The 21044-nt window shown below is 47.6% G+C and overlaps 1 protein-coding gene across 6 annotated transcripts in view; it reads right to left on the bottom strand.

Moving 5' to 3' along the window:
* Positions 1–21044, bottom strand: part of KIRREL3 (kirre like nephrin family adhesion molecule 3) — a 551192-nt gene that overhangs the window by 113309 nt on the left and 416839 nt on the right. For all 6 annotated transcript variants that reach the window (XM_060605198.3, XM_060605200.3, XM_060605199.3 and 3 more), the window contains one exon: positions 12575–12652. In XM_060605198.3, coding sequence (XP_060461181.1) covers positions 12575–12652 — 78 coding nt within the window. The remainder of the gene's footprint in view (positions 1–12574; positions 12653–21044) is intronic.

The following is a 21044-nucleotide window of genomic DNA, read 5'->3' as shown; positions in this document are numbered from 1 at the left end:
ACCTCCCCAGTTGAACCTGGTTGCAGAGGTTAAGTTGGGGCCTTTCCGTCCATTTTATCTTAATACTACATTTAGTGTTTACTCATGAAATATTCATTTTCTCCCCTCAGCGACATGCTCATACAAGGCTCCTAACATCATAAATATGGATGAAAATTATTGCCATTGTTATTTCTCCCACTAGCCAGCTCCCTCCCCCCGCACACTCCCTGTTTTGATCTCAGCAAAATGGGACTGAATTGAGGGTTTTAGCCTGGAACACTCGTAGTAATGCCTTGCATCTTGTGGTGATTTATGCTTTCTCAAAGAACCTGTATGAGCATCACGCGTATGCCCATTTTGCAGATGAGAAAGCCTAGGTCAAGAGAGATCAAGGTCAAGGCCACACACCTAGTCAGGAACCAAACTTATTTTTAAAAACATTTATTTGTTTCCTTTTGACTTGTGATGAAATGTTCTCTGGGAAACTGAATGTGTTTGTTTCATGTAAAGAAATAGGAGCACAATCTTATTTGTATTGTACTTTACAATGTGCTATTTTTCTGGTCCTCACAAGGCAGGCTTGAGTTTTGCCTGTCTGACAAAACTCACACAAGTTGGCGGCAGATCTGGCCCTTAAACCATCATTTCCCAAAATGGATTCCAAGGAACATTAGTCCTAAAACACGCTCTAAGGAAAACCGTTTTGTAGTCAAACAAGTTTGGGAAACTCTGCGAACCATATACCCCTTTCAGTGGTTCCCTGTGCCCTTTGGCATATAAAAATCTCTGATGCGTTCTGTAGGATGGACCTGTTTAGTGGGGGCTGACCCAGCTTCTCCCCGCCCCGCCCTGCCCCGCCCCCGCTTATTTAACCATGGAGCCTGGTTTTCATGGAAAACCTATTACCATGCTATGGAAACGCTGCTCCAGGGAAACGTGTATGTCTGGTCCCTCTTCCTCTTTCTGAAGGCATGGGCTTTAGAGCAGGGCTGGGAGAGGAAAGGCTGAGGACAGGGTGGAAAGCATGCTTGTGGGGCCACCATAACTGAGGTACCCCCTCCCCATGCTTTCTCTCCTCCTTCCTACACCCCTAAGACAGTGAATTCCAGATAATTCACTCAGTGTTAGGTGTAGTCAGTCCAGCCTATATCTGAGGCAGGGTTGGAGGGGCGCCCTGATGGCTGATGGGGGGTCTCCATGGGCAGCGTAATGCGGGGAGATATGGGAGACAGTGGTCAGTGGCCATGAGGGAGAAGTCTACACGGGTCCACGAAGGCGCTCGGTCATGGTGATGGAGGGAGTCACCCCACCCTCATCTCCCAAATACACAAAGCTACCTGAGGCAGAGCGGAGATAAGAAGACCAGGGTCTGAGTCTTAGCTTCACCAGGTAACAGCTGGATGCCTTTGGGTAGATGACTTAATCTTTCTGAGCCTCTGTTTATGCTCAAAATGGAGATAACATACCTACTTTGTGATGTGATGAGGATTACACGATGTAAGTGTAAGTGCCTCCCTGTGTCTTTGTAGATTAGCTCCCCACCCTTCTCTTGATTTCTCAGGGTCCCCCAGTATTACTCAAATCAGAACCAATGGCTTGCCCCACCTCTCTGCTCTAAGAACATATCGCCCACATACTTCCATAGCTCTCCCATCACCCTGCCTTCTGCTATCTTATTATATGCCTGTCTCCCCACTGGACTCAAAATTCTCCGAGAGCTGCAGCCAACTGTGTCAGTGGCCCGCCTCCCTCGCCGTATTCCTGACTCTTGACCACTTTAGTGCCCGAAGGCTAACTGCTAATCCCCAGTATCGGCAACCTGAGGTCTCTCTTAAGCCACAGGACACTCGGCCTCACGGAGGGCAGGCCAGAAGTGCCAGGGAATTTATAAACCCACCCCAACAGGTCACAACCAGTTACTGACAGGAGCTGGCAGATCCATTCCTCACTCTTTGGGTGGTCCAAATTTGAGGTGTCAATGCCACCTCCCTTCTCTGGCATTCCCACTGGGGGTGGACTCCAGCCACCCAGTCTAGTAGCCGGCTTGATGAGACCGCCTGTGTTGGATGCCCTCCCTTTCCCGTGTCGATTCCCTGTCATCCTTCTGGCACTCTCTGGACCTCCCAGATGGACCATTATAGGCAAGACCTTGCTCAGGGCCTGTTGCTGGCTGAACCTGAGCTAAGATGAGGCATCCTCTCTCTGTCATTCATCTCCATGTCTCCCACAACACTCGGCACACAGCAGGTGCCTGATAAATCTTCTCTGAATCAGACAGAAACGAGCCAGAGGAATAGATGGGGGAAGAATGTAGTCCAGGGGGCAGGCCAGGGGGCGGGGCCCAAGGATCCCATTGCAGAATGGCTCCTCCCCTCCTCTCTTCCTTGAGGTCAGACTCCCCCCTCCTCTGTACCTGCTCCGGTCAAAGCTCTGGGTGCAGAGTCCCCCAGCGTCCAGCCAATGTCCTTCCTCAGGGAGAGGAGAACAGCTTGGTATAGTGTTTGAGATTCGTTCATGAATAATGGTTGAGAAGTGCTGTTCTTTAGTATGAAGAATAGTGGTTATTCTTGGCACATTTGACTTGGAGGTGGGGAGTATTACATTGCTCTATTTATCCCACACTCTGTACGCAGTTACTGAAACTGTCGCCGTGTCCTATATTCCATAGGCCATTATGTGTATTTCAAACCATTATATAAATGGACTTGATTTGGTACTTCTGAATGTCATTAAACTCCTCCTATACCAGTAACAACACAGTTTCCATAGAAACTAATACATTTGAGGAGGAAAGGCACAGGGAAGAAAGCAGATGGAACAGGGGGGAAAAATGCGTCCGTCCGATTATTACTTCCAGAACGCAGGACCCAGGGACGTGACATGGCCACTCCACGGAGATGGGGCAAGCTCCTTCAGGTTTTTATTGACTCTCCTTTGATAAGAGCCGTGGATAATTCATCTCAGCCTGAACCTGCTCGTTCCAGCACACAGCTCTAAAAACTTTATGGCACCGCAGGCCATTAAGCACGCTCATTTATTCAGACTCTTTCACCCTAGGGAGAGGGGTGGAGGGAGGGTCTTGGCATTCAGGGATGAAGCTTTTGGAGCTCACTGAGGATGGAGGGAAGGGAGGCAGAAAGAAGGAAGGAAGCCCCCTCAAGACACAGTGGGCAGAGGGTGAGACCCCAGGATTTTGCCAGTGGCTGTCTCCTAAGTCACTTGGTTCCATGGCCATCAGTGCGGTTAGATGGTAAACTGTAGATGTTCGGGGGTTGAAGGGGTTGAAGCCCTTTGTGAGAGCCTGGCCGAGGAGGTGCCCATGGCCTTGGTAGACAGCAAGTTTTCCCTCTCTGGAGGGATGCAAACTGAGGTCGCAATGGCCTCACAAAAAGTATGAGCGCGCTCCTGGGCAGAACTCACTTGGCCTAGAGTTTGACTGGATTCCCTTTATCTCCTCCTGTGCATAGCTGGTTACAGCAATTGTGCCATTGTATGTTAATTGTTGTGATATCCTTGGAGGCAGGAACTGTGTCATTACACACCGAGGGCCTACCTAGCACAGGGCGAGGCACTGGTGACTAAGGGAGCGCACAGCACCACAGCATTCACAAGTGTTCCTGTGCATTGGTACTTGGCGGGGATACTGACCATCAGAAGGGGGTGTGGACTGGGTGATCTTTGGTCCCTTCTGGCCTTGAGCACCTCGGATGATACGGTTCTAAACCTGCTCTGACGATGCCTGGGATTAGAATCTAGATTCTTCTGACTCCCCAGCTACAGTGCTTAGCCATCAAGCATACTAACCACAACGCTGAAAGGAAAAACGAAAACAAAACAACCGCAGTAGCAGCTTGGTATGAAATATATGCGGTCTCCCCCAAGGGGCGGGCAAAGTTCCTGAGGACGGGGCTGTGTCCAGCCTCTCTGAGGTTCCTAAGCCAGGCACAGTGCTGGGCTCACAGGGGGCGATGGCTCTACTCTCTCTGTGTCATGTCCACATTAAAGAACCTACTCCCCTTCCTTTTCTCTTTGCATCTCGTCTCTTTCAAAACACAGCCTCAACCCATATTTTGTGGGCAGACTTCCCTGATGGGTCCACCCAACCCTGTGACTCCCCAGCTTCCAAGACTTAGCATGGTAAAGAGACAGGAGGACCCCACCTAGGGTCAGAAGCCTGGGTTCAAGTCTTGGCTCTATCGCTTGCAGGCTGAGATACTCAGGGCAAGTCACATGACTTTCCTGAGTCTCAGTTTCCTCTTCCTCACGTGATCTGTAATGTTTCTTCTAGGGGTCCCTGATTCTCAGATCACCCAGTCCCAGCATCTTGGGAGCCACCGACCAGGGGCAGAGAAGGTTACTTCCCTCGCTCTTCTTTCAATGTCTACGCTGTACAAACATTATGCTAGGGTCCCGGGATGTAGTGGAGACCCAACGGAACTTACAGATTAAGGGAAGGGTACGGAAGACAAGTATTAGTTAAATAATGGCAGTAAGAACTTATATGTACAGACTGAGCTAAAAAGGACCAGTAGAGACAAAGGCTCTGTGGCAGACGGGCCATTCCTGTTTGAGGAGCTGAAAGAGGCTGATGTGTCTGGGGTACAGTGTTAAGGGGACAAAGATGAGGACTGGATCGTTTATAGCCTTGTAAAATATGCTGAAGATTTTGATATTTTTTCTAAAAGCAATGCAAAGCCATTCACATGTTTTCAAGAGGACTGTGACATCAGATTTGCATTTTGAAATATTGCTCTGGCTGAAGTGTGGAAAATGAATTGAGGGGGAAGGCGGGGGCATGATGGGTGCAAGGAATCTGCTAGGAGGGCGCTTCAGTAGTCCAGCGAGGAACAGTGGTGATGGGGACAAGGGCAGTGGCCGTGAGGTGAACACAGGTGGTTGGACTCAAGAGACATTTGGGAGGTGACATTTCTAGGTCTTGCTGAGAACTGGATGTGGTTGAGGGAAAAGGAAGTTAAGAACATTTTTTTTTAACATTTATTTATTTTTGAGAGAGAGAGAGAGAGAGGAGCAGAGAGCGAGAGGGAGACACAGAACCTGAAGCAGGCTCCAGGCTCCAAGCTGTCAGCACAGAGCCTGACTTAGGGCTCCAACCCACAAACCACAAGATCATAACCTGAGCTGAAGTCGGAGGCTTAACCGACTAAGCCACCCAGGTGCCCCAAGGAAAAGGAAGTTTAGAAAGGAGCTGGGCAGGGTCTGTGGCCAAGGACCACCTTAGATAAGCAGGTTTCCCAGTAGGAATGGTGGCTGGAGGCATGGGACCCAGAAAAGTCTCTGGAATTCTCCATCAGGTCACGGAAGGAGAACGGCAATGGCAGGTCTTTTGTTCCAAAATGCCAAGTGAATTAAATAACAATCATAAAGTGCCCTGGAAATCTGCGTCTTGCCATAAATAATAAACAGGAACGTTATACAAATAACCAGCTTTGCAGCCCCAGTGGAAGAAAACACATCAGTAAGAAAAATGAAATAAGAAAAAATGCACCCAAAAGCCCCAACGAACAAAATGACAGTATTAGCCAACATCCTGGGGGCTCTTGCAGGCAGTGAAAGAATAGTCTCTGGAAGTTGTGGGGCCTCAGCATAAGCTAGCCTGCCGTGGCTGCACCAGTCAGAGCGGCAGGGGTTCAGAGGTCATCAGACCCGGTCTCCACTGGATCAGGTCCCTGGGCCAGGGTCCTGCTGCCCCTCTGCTCTGAAAAAAAAGTGCAGACTATCCTGTAGGCCTGCTTGACTGCCTCACTGCCACCCAGGGGACAGCTGACATGGGCCTGAATTCACTCTTAGAGAACAGACAGGAAAAAGAAACACAGGTCTGTCTTCTGAGGCTGCTGAGCAAAGCCAGCCCGTCAATACCCTGGTCCTGGTTCCTTTGGTGACCAGAGCATTTAAAATTAGGGGGTGAGTGGTGAGAATAGGGTGTGCGCAGCATGCTGGGAGCCAAGATAGACTTTTTTTGAATCATCGCATTTCAAAGGCTTAGAGATGATCATATCCAACATTATTCACTTTCATACAGGAGAAGGTTGTTCAGGGACTTGCCCAAGGTCACACAGCTGGCTCCGTATGTTTAGGTGCTCCTTCTACTACACTGATGGGGGCACCTCTTTTTCTTACCAACTCTGTTAAGGGAGAGACAGGAAACAGGGGGCATTTTAGGCAAATTTCTGTGGACTGGGGAACAGGGGTGCGGAAAGAAAGGATAGACTCCATGCCGGCACAGATAGTTCAGAGAGCTGCTGAAGACGCCTAAGCTCCCATCCTCCCGGAGTTCCCACCCCTGCGCATGGGTGAGAGGTGAGGACGGGCAGAGGGCATCGTGGTGGAGGTGTGTTTACGTTGAGTCTGGACTAGGAGGACGGCGCAGCCCAGGAGCTGCAGGGCATGCATGAGCCTGTAGGGGGCCTCCATTTGTGGGACCGGCTTTCTCCTTCCCGGGGATTCGAGCCCCTCCCCAGGGGCCCAGAGGTCTCCAGTGAACAGAAGCTGCCTTTGCTAATCACTTGCATTTGTTTCTTCCTAGAAAGATGAAAACGACAGCGCTAGGAGGCATTTCTGCTTTCCCTTCACTGAGCTGGGAGAAGCAATCGGTCACTGCGGAAAGTCCTGGAAAACCCCCGCCCAGCCAGCTGTGCGCCGCAGAGGGTGCGCCTGTGTGGAGGAGGCAGGGCCTCCCGCGCAGGCGCACCTTGGCCTCAGAAAACTGGCAGGAAGGAAGGCCAGGATTTTGCTGTCTCCTTTCTTCTCCATTAAACATCCTCTTCCTCATTTCCCCTTCTCAAGAGTCCTAGGGACTAAAAGAATTTTCTGGTTCCTTAGAAATGATCTTCCCTGGTCTATGTGTCTCAGTCCAGGCCTTTCCTGATTTCCTCCCACACCACCTGGAGACTTCTGTGTTCTGCCCCCCTTCCCCCAGCCCCTCCCACTTTCTCTGTATCTTCAGCTGCCCTGAAAACCAAACCAAGTTAAAGCGTTAGGGGGTTCCCTTCTGTTCATGGCCTGAGCCTCCTCTTTTGGAATTCCAAGAGCACTGGACTGGATGTCAGGAGACCTGGAATGTGGTCCTGGCTCTTCCGGCAACTTCCCATTGAGCCTAGGCAAGCCACTCAACGATCCTGGGCCTCCCTGAGTTGGTGGTCGCCCTATAACTCTAGGGTTGTTGAAGTTCTAACACAGAGGAATACCAAGCTTTTCAAGAGGCAGGCAGCGCCCGTCAGCAGATGCCATGTGAAAGCTTTCTATCCTGCCTATGAATAGTGTCAACCCTGGGTAGGCAATGTGCATTGACAAGGTGAGTGGTTCTGGCTGGGATCTCCAGGAAAACTGGAGACAGCCAGTTTTGAGAAGAGCCAGGAAAAGGCAAGGGAATACAGGGTGTGTGTGTGGGGGGGGGGGGGGGTGGGATAAGGAAACAGTGGGAACAGTTCCCTTTGCAGATTTGGTGGGCATATCTGTCTAGAGATGCCCCGAGGATGTGGCCCAGCAGTAGATGGGGAGAGGATGGAGAGCTGGTGCAGAGAGGAGGGAGACCACCTGTGGGGGCCTCCCCTCGGCTGACCTGCCTGGACCCTGGCCTCCAGTAAGGGGCTATTGTACCAGAATAGGAGGAGGGCTGAGAAGTAAGACTTAGGACACTCATTTTGTGGAAAGCTCCATGTCAATTTGCTCTGCCTGGTGGCTCTTTCTCAAGACCCACCTTACACCTGTGGATGACTTCGTGTATCCCTCTGTTGTCAGTCAGGGCACTGATTAATTACTTACATTAAAATTGATGGACTATTCCTTATGTGTGAGACACTGGGCAAAGGCCCACGGGTAGGCGAGGAACATCTTTGCCTAACTCTTAGATGGGACAGACAGCCTAATCAATAATCCCCAATTTGAGTAAGTGCCACAAAATAAATAAGCCGGTTGCCACAATGGAGCATAATGGTGGGGGAAGAGGGGCATCTAATTTAGGTAAGGCAGTCAGGAAGGATTTCTTTATGAAGGTGACAGTAACATGGGGAGGTACCTGTGTGTTTGAACTGTGAGCTCCTTGAGGGCAGGGATGATGTCTTATTTCCTGTGAAAGCTCCAGTGCTTATAACAGTGTCTGGCATTTATTATGCCAATTGGTATTATTTTTATGGTAGGTGTTCAATGAACTTTTGATGAATAAATAAATGATCTCCTTCGAGCAGTTCCTATTTAAAGCACCATGTACTTAATCACATGAAGACAATTATGTCAAACACACCTGATATTCTTACGCCTAATCTGTCTTTATTTCCTCCTCTCTCGTCTGCCCTTCACTGAATTTTGTTTGTGTCTCCATGTGATGCCTCAGATGTGTTGAGTCCAAACAGGAAAGAACACACACACCCCTCCCCCCCAAACACATTACCCACCAAATGCTGCAGATTCTACCCGAGAAGCTATTAAGCGCTCCCAAATAGAGCAAACCTCTCATTGACTATCACATGCCTCCTTAAACGATCTTTGAATAGTGTTTTCGTTTTATTGCTTTGTGTAGTTTAACAGGACCAATTGCGATTACTCTAGCTGATGATAAACCCCAGATCTATAAAACTCCTGTTCATTCATTATTTTTTCTCTTGCTCCTTCTCAAGCTATTATTATTATTATTTTTTTAGACTGTAGCAAGGAGTAGGGGGAGGGAAGAGGAAGGAGATAAAAAGATACCAAATTAACAAGGAGACAGATGAAATAGGAGACCACTTCTCTTCCGGTGACAGACACCCTATTAGATACTGCTAAAACAGAACAAATATGCTTTAATACGGAACAAGTAGGTCTTTTATATTTATTCTAAATTGGAAATATTATGATCACCACCTTATCTTTAATGGAAGAAGCAGCTAATTGTTCCAATATCTCACTAATTCCAGCATCTGGGAGAAAATTATTTTTTACCATTTTACCAATTGTTCAATTTATACCTAGGTGTATAGTGCGGTGTGGACAGCGATTTCTGTTTCTTGATCTATGTCATGGCTGCGATTCCAGTTCAATTATTAATATGTGGAAGTTATAATTATTTTGAGTATTGGTACAAGATAATTATAAACCATAAAACAGCTCCCCATGCTTGCTGATGCCTTTTCTTATCCGCAGACGTGCTGGAGTTTGGGCATGCGCGTTTTAGAGACAGAGGAGAACATGCATAATGTGGCACTTGGGGTAGCAAGACTGGCTGCAGTGGGGAGCAGAGGAGCCTTCGCCTCCCCCGCAGTTCCTTTCTCTTCTCCTTCCGTGCCTCCCACCCTCCAGAGCCAAAGCCAGTCCATAGCCTGCACCTCCCCACTGTCTCACCCTCCTCCCATCTGGTCTATTTGTTGTTGAGACGTGGAACTCATCATATGCGGTGGCTTAGCTTGATTGCCACCCCTTTGTCTCCTTGTTTACCCAGCAGCAGCAGCAGCAGCAGCAGCAGCAGCAGCTACTGTGTGTGTGGCTGTGTGTATGTGCACGAATGTCTGTGTTGGGGAAGTTGGGAGGGGTGAGAACGACAGGCAAAGGGGGAGGCAGGGTAGGGAGTTAGCTGCTCTGTTACCCATTGGCTAATGCCTCTATTCCCTCCCTCTTTCTGAATAACTTGCTTTATTCCCAATTAATCTTCACTAGGGGGAGGGTTTTGGCAGGGGTAAGGTACCTGGGATTGCTCATTCTTAACCAAGTCGACCACAGCCAGGGGAAAAAGCATAACACATTTGGGTGGATTGCATGTGTTTGGAGAAGGGGCTCAGAGAGAAGAGGCACTGTTTTGGTATCTTCCCATTTTGACAAGAAAAAAAACTCTTTAAAATGCCATCTTCAGGGCACCTGGGTGGCTCAGCTGGTTAAGCGTCCAACTCTTGATTTTGACTCAGGTCACGATCTCACAGTTTGTGGGTTCGAACCCCGCATCAGGCTCTGCCCTGACAGTGCGGAGCCTGCTTGGGATTCTCTCTCTCCCTTTCTGTCTGCCCCTCCCCTGCTCGTGCCCTGTCTTTTTCTCTCAAAATAAAGAAACATAAAAAATTTTTAAAAATGCCATCTTAGTTTAGTTTTTGCAGACAGCAAAACTAACTGTCCTCAGAAATAATCAGATCCTAGTCTTGGTTCCAAGTCCTCCTGTAGTCCCCCGTCTGAATCCCTTCCTTCCCTTTTTAATTAAACAGTATCTAATGTCTACTTAATATTAAATTTTTTTCTACCATTTTTTATTTTTATTTTTTTAATATGAAATTTATTGTCAAATTGGTTTCCATACAACACCCAGTGCTCATCCCAACAGGTGCCCTCCTCAGTGCCCATCACTCACCCACCCCTCCCTCCCACCCCCCATCAACCCTCAGTTCATTCTGTTTTTAAGAGTCTCTTATGGTCTGGCTCTCTCCCTCTCTAACTTTTTTTTTTTTCCTTCCCCTCTCCCATGGTCTTCTGTTAAGTTTCTCAGGATCCACATAAGAGTGAAAACATATGGTATCTGTCTTTCTCTGTATGACTTATTTCACTTAGCATAACAGTCTCCAGTTCCATCCTACCATTTTTTAAATCCCTGGTTCAGAGTATTATCATTATACCTTTCTGCTATGGCAGATGCATTCAGAACCTTTGCTACATAATGAATTGTGTGTTCCCCCTGCCATTTCTGTGTTAAAGCCCCTAACCTCCAATGTGACCATATATTTGGAGATAGGGTCTTTACAAAAATAATTAAGGTTAAGCAAGTCATAAGGGTGGAGCCCTGATCGGACAGGATTAGTGTTCTTATACCAGAGATCCAGTTCTCTCTCTCTCTCTCTGTGCCCCAGTGAGGGTACAGTGAGAAGTGGCCATCTGCAAGCCAGCCAGAGAGCTCTCACCAGAACCTCCCCCTGCTGCCACCTTGATCTTGGACTTTCAGCCTCCAGAACTGTGAAGACATAAGTTTCTGTGGTTAAAGCCATCTAGTCTGCAGTATATTGTTATGGCAGCCTGGGCTGACGAATATACCCCTCCCTTAGCCACTGATGAAAGGTTGTAGGGGGTGTTCATCAGCCTTGTGGCATGATTCTTTTGCCCCAGGATCTGGAGTCACTAGCCTTCTGCTGGGGTCAAACACTTGGAACTTGAGGTTTCTAATCCAGCCTAGCTCTTGACTTTCTGGCTTCCCCAATCCCTGCGAACCTCATTTTCAGCTTCTCTAATGAGCATTGCCAGCAAGAGAATGTGTCTATTCAGCACTACGGACAGAGGCACCCTGTCAATTCCCACAAATTAGAAGTTACTGGCTAGCACTCTCACAAAGGTGGTATTGGGGAGGGAGGAGGTGGGCTGAGCGAGAGACAAATCAGGGAGGAAGACCACCTGGCAGGATGCGGACAATGCAGCCCCTAACCCTGGCTATGCTCAGCCATGGGGCTCCTACAAACGACAAGTGCCTTCTTGATGCTGCTGCCTTCTTACACAGGCTGCACAACACAGGAGGGGATTCTCCTTGTACTCAGTTGTGCTGGCCTAACTCTTGTCAAATTGTCACCGTGATGGGTGCTGGTAACAAACCTACAGCTGGCAAGGTATCAGGACTGGGGAGACCATGGTGGTGTGGGTGTCACGGACTGTGGGCTGGGAGAAGAGCCAGCAAAGGAGCATGGGAAGAGGGCCTCAGAAGTTTGGTATAACTTTGGGGGTAGAGATGGCACAGGTGAGCTGCCTCCTCCATGCCTGGGATGGGAATGAGGCTCCAGGGGCTCTGGGCCTTGGGAGGGGAGGGGCCCAGCTCATGGCAAGCTGGCTGGTGGGGAGCCAAGGCTTCATTTGTCTGACTTTAATGAATAAATGGCATCCCCAGCCATTGTTTATCTACTTTTGAATCCTGACAAACAGTCTGTGGCATCTGATGGAGAGGGTTATTAGCTGCACGGAGACAGATGGCTGGGGATGAGGGGATTGGCTCTTTATTATAGCAGGCCCACAAGTGACAGCCCCCCTTTTACTTCCCAGCCTCCACATCAATGTCAATACCTTCCTAGAGCCTTCTGTGACCCAGTGAAGCCTCAGAGGAAAGACCCAGAGCAAAAGGAAGGCAGAACAGCCCATGAGTAAGAGGGAGAGATAGGGCCAGTGGAGTTGGAAAAGACAGCAGATTTCCAATTGTAAGTTCTATGAAAATAAAAGCTCTGCCTTATTCTTTACTATTTTCCCAAGCGCCCTGTAAGGTGCTGTTTATTCAATAGGCATTCAAAAAATGTGAATGATTGAAGAGAAAGGTAGAGAGGTCTGGATTAAAAAAGATAATAGAAGCAGATTTAATTGTGCTGGGTGAATGGTTGGGGAACAAAGGTAGGAAGGAGAGAGGAAGACAAGTAGAGGGCACAAAGGGAGTAGGGAAGATAGCAGAAGGAAATGTGCTTACCAATCGGCATGCTGTGTTTTAGGCATTAGCTACTCTTCCCCACATTACTATATAAATAGCTTCATGGAAATCCAACCGCTCTGCCCACTGTCCCAGGTTCTTCTTCCTGCCACCATAGCAGCAGGGCAGCTGCAGGGAGGATTTCATCCTCCACCTTACCCCCAAGAGTGTGGGCAGGTTCTCACTGACCTTCATTCATTCTCCGAAACTTGTCCTTGGCCATGTAGCCCAGCACCAGACAGCATCCTCTCTTCTGGAGGCCCAGCTCTGGAAGAAAAGCACAGGTGAGTGAGCTTAGAATGGATCAGGTGTCATTGAAGGCCCCTTTACAGGGGCTATGAAGCTGCTGCCTTTATAAACAGGGCTACTTATTTAACATTTATGTAGCACTTGCTATGGTCCAGGCATCATTCTAAGCCAATAACTCCTCATTTGATCTGCACGATAACTCTGTGAGGTGCGTACCATTATCTCCATTTTATAACATCCCCGTTTACAGATGTATTGAGTAGGCAGTCTTAAATGGAAGAGCCAGCTGGTGGCAAAACCAGGAGTTTGAATCTAGGCGGTATGGCTCCAGAGTCCACGCTCGGAACCACTACTCACAGGTTAATGAGGCTCTCTATACAGGCTGGGGGCCTATACCCAGATCATGCTGTGGTTGTGATCAGGCCTGCCAAAAAAAAGAGGCAGAGTCCAGCTAGTGGTGTCTGGGATCGAGCAAGGCAACCAGACACAGGGGGTGATTCAGAAGAATGATGAAGCGGTTGGGTGAATTTGGGGGAAGACGTGGGGGTGGAGGTAGGGGTAGAGGAGTCTACCTTTTGGGAGAGAGTGAGTTTCTGGGTCTGGGGATTCCCATACATTCCTATATTCCGGCACAAGGCAGTGCCGTCCTCAAGCACTTATGAGGTGTGGACTCAAGTGTGGAGCACAGGGATTGGAATGGCTAAGAGACACAAGACACAGATTCTGGTCCCACGAGACTTTGACACAACAGAAAAAATAAGGCAGGACAATGATTCTAGGTAGCAAATGCAAGAGGTTTTGTTTTTGTTTTTTTGTTTTTTTTTTTTTTCACGGCATTTGGTAAATAGGTGCCCACCGTGTGTGGGCGTTGGACTAGAGTACATCTGCCTCACAAGAGAACGAGATTTCCCCTCTGGTTTTTATCCTCTAATTCTGATCTGTCTTAAGCGCTTTATGGGCTTTGAAGCAATTCTACACCAAATTCCTCTTCTGATCCCCCACAGCACCCCATGAGGTGAGCAGATAGGTTACTGCTATTCATACTATGCAGATGGGAAACCCGAAGTTCAAAGATGTCAAATGACTTCCCAGGATTATTTTAGACCCCCTGCCCCACTTCTTTGCTTGGAACTCATACAAATGTGACAGCTGCCATAAACTTGGCGAATGGACAAGGGGTATGATTTCTGGAAGAGGGCATGTGACTGCACCCCCCTCCCAGGGCTTGCCAGGCTTTCTGGGTACCCAGGGGTTCCCTCCATTCGTGTCTCAGGGAAGGTGGGTCCCAGTGAGTGCTGCATTAGAGCAACTTCTCTTGGGACACTGGGTGTTTCTCTGAGCCCTGGAGGTTAACATCTAGGCTGTTAGAGCTTAGACAGGATGGGCTCATTTCTCCTCCCTACCTCTCCATCCACCTCTTGTCACCCAGGTCTACCCTCCATGGGTTGCAGGATGAAAGGGTCCATGAGAGACAGATAAGTCAAGCTTAGGGGCTCTTGCCCTAGAGAAAAACAAAGCATGGCGTTCGGTGGCAGAATGCCACGGCCCAGGGAGGTTACTAGCTTTGATCTCTTGATTCTCTAAAGGGGTTTATTAACTATCAGTAAAGAGCAGAGAAGCAGATCTGAGCGTGCCTTTTCCAAAGGCGCTCACTTCTCTTCCGTCCCCTCCACGAGCACGCTCTTCTGAAGGCACGGCCAAGCCAACCTCACTTCAAACAGCTTTACATCTCAGGCGCCCAAATTGACGATGTTAAGTTCCCTCATCCAAGGCCTTGGCTCTTTCTTCAAGGGCTCCTGCTCTGTCGAGGGCCCTGTGGATCAAAGCCCCTTTGATGTTTACTTACTATATTTGTGGATTCTTTCTAACAACCACCTTCAAGAGGCAGGAATGCAGCCTGCCAGGAGGGGGCCAGCGGAAGTACAAGCTATGAGGAGGCTCTCAGCCCCTGTGAACAATAGCCCCTTGCCTGAGACTCTGGGACTGTATAGAAGCCTTAACATGCTGATGACAGGCAGAGTTAACCAGCCCATTATAATTGCACGACCATTGTTCATCACCACAATGATAAAACTGCTGACGTTCTTATTATATTTTCCATTGACTTCTTATACCCATCTAAAGCACATCAGCAGTGACTCGTAATGAGAAAAGCAGCTGGGGTTCCTGCAATGAGCCCAGGGAAGCATGGAGGAGTGGGGCAGAAGGTGCTGGATGGATTTAGGCCAACATTCCTGTTGGTCTTGCTGGACCATCCCCTAAACTCTCAAGAAAATGGAGCAGGCATAATTCTAAAGATTGAGAGAGTGTGGGCGACCTGTTGAGTCCAGATCATCTATGTTGGCTGTCTCTGCCACCCCAACTCAACCCATCGTGTGTCACATAATAGGTTGCCCCCAGGGTGACTGCCTGAGGAAAGAGGCCACATGGATGGTTATTGTAAGTAAGAGTCTCACGGACCATGTTTGATTTTCGCAAATGAGCAGGAAAAGAATTTTTTAAAAACCTGATTAATAAAAGAAATGGAGGGTGAGGCAATTTCTCAATGTATTTGGCTCATTTAATTTGACATGTGTGGGTTAGTCTTAATTATTTAGGCAGCTATATTACAAGGCGCTAATAAGCACACTGAAGAAATGTATTAAGTGAGAGGGCTCTCCAACTGAGTCCTCACTGAAAAGTGGGGAGAAGCCACTGGGATCCTTGCAAGAACGAGCAGGTTGGAGAATTAGTGAAGTGAAAATTAGTTAGCTATCCACATATGAAAATTTGGGATGTTCTTTGGAGAGATTTGCAGAGCTAAATTAGAGGTCACTGGGTTCACAGGAGGAAGTAGGGCTGAGGTGGGGGAGGGGAGGAGAATGTGGAAATCCAAGAGGGGAAGTGGTGTGTTGTCAAAGGCACTGAGCAGAGAGAGGGCTGGGTGGGGCGTGGCGGGGGTGGCATCAGGAAGTAATCGCTTTGTCTTGGAGAAACTCTACCCCCGCCAAGCGAAGCAGGCTCCTCTTAGGGGAAAGATGATGGACTGTGACACAAAGAATCTTTGACTTTGTGAGCTAGACCAGCCACCAGACTGCCACCTTCCTTGTCACACAGGGCTGGGACCGACAATGGAATCAGATCACAGATGCCCATTTTAACAGCAAGATGTCGGGGTCTTCTCCATGTGGACCTTAGGGCTGCAGCTTTTGGTTGAGCACTTATCAGTACAGAACCATCAGATGTACCAAAGGCAGCCGTGGAAAATGATGAACAGGAATTGAGTCATCCTTGCTTAAAAGGAAAGTTCACAGCAAAGAAGTCCAGGGTCACTGGCAGATGGGGTGGGGAGGGCACTGTCTGAGGAGAGCAAAGGCTTAAGAAATACTATTCTGCAAGGAAACATTTATGGGGAAAGGGCATTGTTTCTTGGGAAGAAGTGAATGAACCCCAGGAATTCCTGGACTGTGAGCCGCAGAAGGGCCAGGATTGTGCCATTTTCAGCTCTGAGCCCATAGTCCCCAACACAGTGCCTGGCACATGGCAGGAGCTCAGGACAAATCTGATGATTCGATGTAAGCACCAACTAAAGACTATTGGGTAGTGGTCTGCTCTCCCCTACCCAGGTCAGAATCAAACCAGGTGGGCTGAAACAGCACAATGGAGTCAGCTAGGTGAGGGTCGTTGCCGAGTGAATGAAAGTTGTAAATTCATTGGAAAAGAAGTCTAGGAAATGGAGCTTTCCTCTGGGAGGAATAAAAAGGGCTGACTTTGTAAATGGAACCGTTTTCCTTCAGTTTCACAGGGTGATGATGGGACTTTTTCTAGCCTTAGGATTTCTTTATTCTTAGAGGTAATAACAATGATACAGTGCTATTACTTCACATTTGCAGGACCCTTATTTTTACACGATGCTGTCATATTCACTACCTTATTAGATGACCACAGTAGCTCTCTGAACTAGGTGAGGAAGAATGGTCTATTTCCTCCAGTTTGGTTTCAGAGACTGAGGTTCAGAGAAGTAAAAGGGCAGTTCAAGGGCAAAGTACGAGCTGATAATAGTACTCAGGTTAGAAGCCGGGTCTGATTTCTAGCTTTCTCAGGGGAAGGTCTGGGATCCCAGGGCTGCCGAGGCTGTGAATCAAGACAGACCAGACAATAGAGAACAGAGGTTGGTGGCCCTGGCTAGGACAGTGTTGTGGGTTGAACTATGTCTCTTCCCTGCCCTTCCCCTCTCCCCCTCATTCACATGTGGAATGTGGATTCACCAGACAACATGACTTTGTTTGAAGATAAGGCCTTGACAGAGATAATCAAGTTAAAATGCTCATTAGAGGGGCCCTAAGCCAATGCCCCTGGTGTCCTCATAAAAAGGGGACATTTGGAGACAGACACACATACAGGGAAAACACCATATGAACATGAAGACAGCCATCTACAAGCCAAGAGAGAGGCCTGGAGCAGATTCTTCTCTCAGAGAGCTCTGAAGGAACCGACAGGCCAGGCTTGCATCTTATAAAGACCATTTTGGCACTGGTGCAGAGGACGGATGGGGAGGGGTAAGCCCGGACAAGAGAGCGCCATTGTTTGACTATTGCAGTACTCCTGGTGAGAGATGATGGGCTGACATCTGCTCTCTCTCTCTCCCCACTCTCTGAAGACAGCCTGAGATCAGAAAGCAAGTGAAAGGACCCTGAGCTTTCTCAGGGGGACATTCAGAGCTTCTCCATCCCTGCCACCTTGACACAGGAGAGCAGTGGAGAGGCTGAAAATAGCTCACCAGATGGTTCCTGAGACCATATGGAGAAGGCGTCAGCTGGACCTGGCTAGAGTCACAGGGAGGCCATGTGTGCTTCGAAACTCTCAGTGTTGGCTGGAGCCTTGCTCTAGCACTCCAGAGTGAGCCATGCTCTGGGTCTCTCTGCACTTTATAAAATGTGGATACTAATAGTAAGATGCTCTGCACATGGTTAGTATGAAAATCAGATGCACTTGGTGAAGAATGCCTACAATGAAGTAGCTGGTAAGGGCGAGCTCAACAAATAGAAGTGAAATGTCAGATTGGGGAGTAGGGACCGTTAAATTCCTCCCCTTCTTTACAGGTATGAAAGGGGAGACTCATCCAAAGTGATATAATGAATAATGAACTTTGGGGCGATGTTCTTTGGAGGCTATTGTGGTAGCTACAAGTCGAGGGACTGGAAGAGAAAGTGAGTCAGGAAGACCAGCCAGGTGGGTACAGCAGGTGAGGCTGAGGCCCCAGAGGGGCCGAAGATTGAGAGAACATGGTGAATCTGAAAGACATTCTGGGAAGAGACTATGGGCTGAGTGCCAGAGTGGCCAAGCAGAAGGGGGCAGGTGACCACAGTGGCTTTAGTTGGGGAGGTTGGGGGAAGAGAGGTGTCTGTGTCAGAAGCAGCTGACAAAGGAAGCCAATTAGGCCATGGCGAGGGATAATGGTGCATTTCTGGACTTCTTGTGTTTGAAGTGATGGGGTTCCGAAGTGAAGCAGTCTTGGATGATTACATGAGCTATGAAGAAATACATTTTTTAAAAGTTTATTTATTTATTTTAAAAGAGAGAGAGAGCTGGGAATGCAAGCTGGTGCAGCCACTCTGGAAAACAATATACAGGTTCCTCAAAAAACTAAAAATAGAACTACCTTACGACCCAGCAATTGCACTACTAGGCATTTATCCACGGGATACAGGTGTGCTGTTTTGAAGGGACACATGCACCCCCATGTTTATAGCAGCACTATCAACAATAGCCCAAGTATGGAAAGAGCCCAAATGTCCATCGATGGATGAATGGATAAAGAATACACAATGGAGTATTGCTCGACAATCAAAAAGAATGAAATCTTGCCATTTGCAACTACGTGGATGGAACTGGAGGGTATTATGCTAAGTGAAATTAGTCAGAGAAAGAAAAAAATCATATGGCTTCACTCATAGGAGGACTTTAAGAGACAGAACAGATGAACATAAGGGAAAGGAAACAAAAATAATATAAAAACAGGGAGGGGGACAAAACAGAAGAGACTCATAAATATGGACAACAAACTGAGGGTTACTGGAGGGGTTGTGGGAGGGGGATGGGCTAAATGGGTAAGGGGCACTAAGGAATCTACTCCTGAAGTTGTTGCACTATATGCTAATTTGGATGTAAATTTTAAAAAATAAAAAATAAAATGAAAAAAATAAAAAGGGGAAAAAAGAATAAGAAAAAAAATAATAGAATTCACACATGTATGTTGTATAGAACTTTATAAAAAAGTATGCTGTTAGAACATGGCTTTATATCTACTTTTATTAAAATATTTTCCTTACTACATTACACAGGTAATAGTCTTTACCTGTGCATTTATTTTAATTTATTTAAAATAAATATGTAATTATTATCATCTGACAAGAATTAAAAACTAATAGGTGGTGAAAAAATTTAAAAAAAAAATGAGAGAGAGAGAGAGAGAGAGAGAGAGAAAGTGGGGAGGGACAGGGGCAGAGAGAGAGAGAGAGAGAGAGAATCCACCCTGTCAATGAGGAGCCTGATGTGTGGCTTGAACTCATGAACCATGGGATCGTGATCTAGGCTGAAGTCAGATGCCTAACCTACTGAGCCACCCACCCATGCGCCCCTGAAGAAATACCTTTTCAATCAGCTTTACTGACTTCAGAGAGCAGATGTCTTCTGTAGATCAAGTCATTATGTAATGAATTACATAGAAAGCAATGGAATAATATATGGGTAGACTCTGCCACAAGTGTTAGTACCAGCCCTACACAACCAGGACGTATTTATAAAGTGTGACAGGTATGGTATCCGGTCCACAAACACTCATGGAGAAGCTCCTAAGTGCACCATGTGCAAGACAAAAACATGTAAGGCAAGCTTCTTCCCACAATGAGATGATAATCCAGTTGACTATGTACGGCATATACTTGTGAAAAGGTGAACAAAAATCAAACACTGTAGTTCAGTTAAACAAAGTGTCATTAGCAGCATGTGAATTATTTCCACACTAATGGCAATAATTGCTACAGGTCATGGGGTGGCTCTCGCCAAGGGCCCCGAAGGCTGGAGATTTGTCTGGGGGGTTGCCCTTGGTGGGCGTCCATACCGATGGCCTGACTCATCAAAAGCCAGTCTTGCCAGGATGCCTGGGTGATCACAGGATGCCAGAGCCTCGTGTTTGAGAAGTCCTCACCTTGATTCTGCTAAGCTCCTGCTTTCTGTTTCAGTTCTGCCTCACCCTGGTTTCAGCATTATTACTCACATCCCGGGCAATAATGGTGCCCATAAATCGCGCAGAGATCACAGTTTTCTGATCAACCTCTATAGTAAAGAGGCCTGAAGGTTTATTAATCCTGACTAGTGTCTGCCTCTGGCCCTCCAGGACAAGTAATAAATGTTTAATAGCCCAATAATACCTGTTTCATAATTTCTGACTCTCATTGCTTGCTAACTCTAAGTTTATTAAAGAACTATAAACTTTACATTGTTGTAAAGACATAATTGCTATTTCATTACCTATTTAATATGAGTTAATTATATTAGAACTAAGTTTTTCCCCATTCATATTAAGTATCAATTAGTTGTTTTAAACTATTGATTTCTATTTAATTGCCTGTGCTATTACATACCAATTAAATTCTTGTAGGAGAAACCTGAGCCGGCTATAGTCTTAAGTTTTTAAGATAATAAATTAGATGGCAAAGCTCAAGTGGCGATACCTTCTTTCAGGAAGGGTCAGCAATCATTGTGATAATTCCCAAAGGTCTTTGTGACCCACCAGCTCATCCCTGCTAGTTCCTGCAGGGGCAGACCTCCCTCCAATACTTGATGGTAAGAAGCTTCAGTTTCATATGCAGCAATGGCAAGAAGTAACACTGGGGAAGCCCTTTACCAGCCCCTGGCCTCCTCAGCTGCCTCAGCCTGCCCTTACTGGCTGGCACGGCCCTATCCACAGGGCAGCTAAGGCAGGCAGTCTTTCAGTGATTCCTCACCACCAGCTGTGGGGTCCATGACTGCCCATGTTGCCGCTGGCCCCAGACCCCACGTGCCTACAGGAAGTCTGGTGCCCATGTGGTCACCACTCCTCTGGCTTCCCCAAACTCCTGGTCCACTGGCCCGACTCTACGTTGTGCTCAAGACAAATTGGACATTTACCGGGTGGCAATGGGTGTTTGACTTTTCTCATCCTGTTTCCCCTTCACACCGACCTTGTAAAGACAGGTGTTACTATTCTTATCTTTATTTATAAAGAAATGGACATTTTAGATGGGTAAGGAGTCACCTAGGGTCCCTCAGCTATTGAGTGGCAAAGCTTGAGTCCACCTGTCTGCCTGACTTCATGCCTGGTGCACTTTGCCATGCTCTGTTCTCAGTCCTCCATGAGAACTGAGTCTCTGCCCACCGGGCTGGCTCT

This window comes from Panthera onca, chromosome D1 (assembly GCF_046562875.1).
Source record: "Panthera onca isolate mPanOnc1 chromosome D1, mPanOnc1 haplotype 2, whole genome shotgun sequence".
Lineage (NCBI taxonomy): Eukaryota > Metazoa > Chordata > Mammalia > Carnivora > Felidae > Panthera > Panthera onca.
This window is presented reverse-complemented; position numbering and strand designations above follow the sequence as displayed.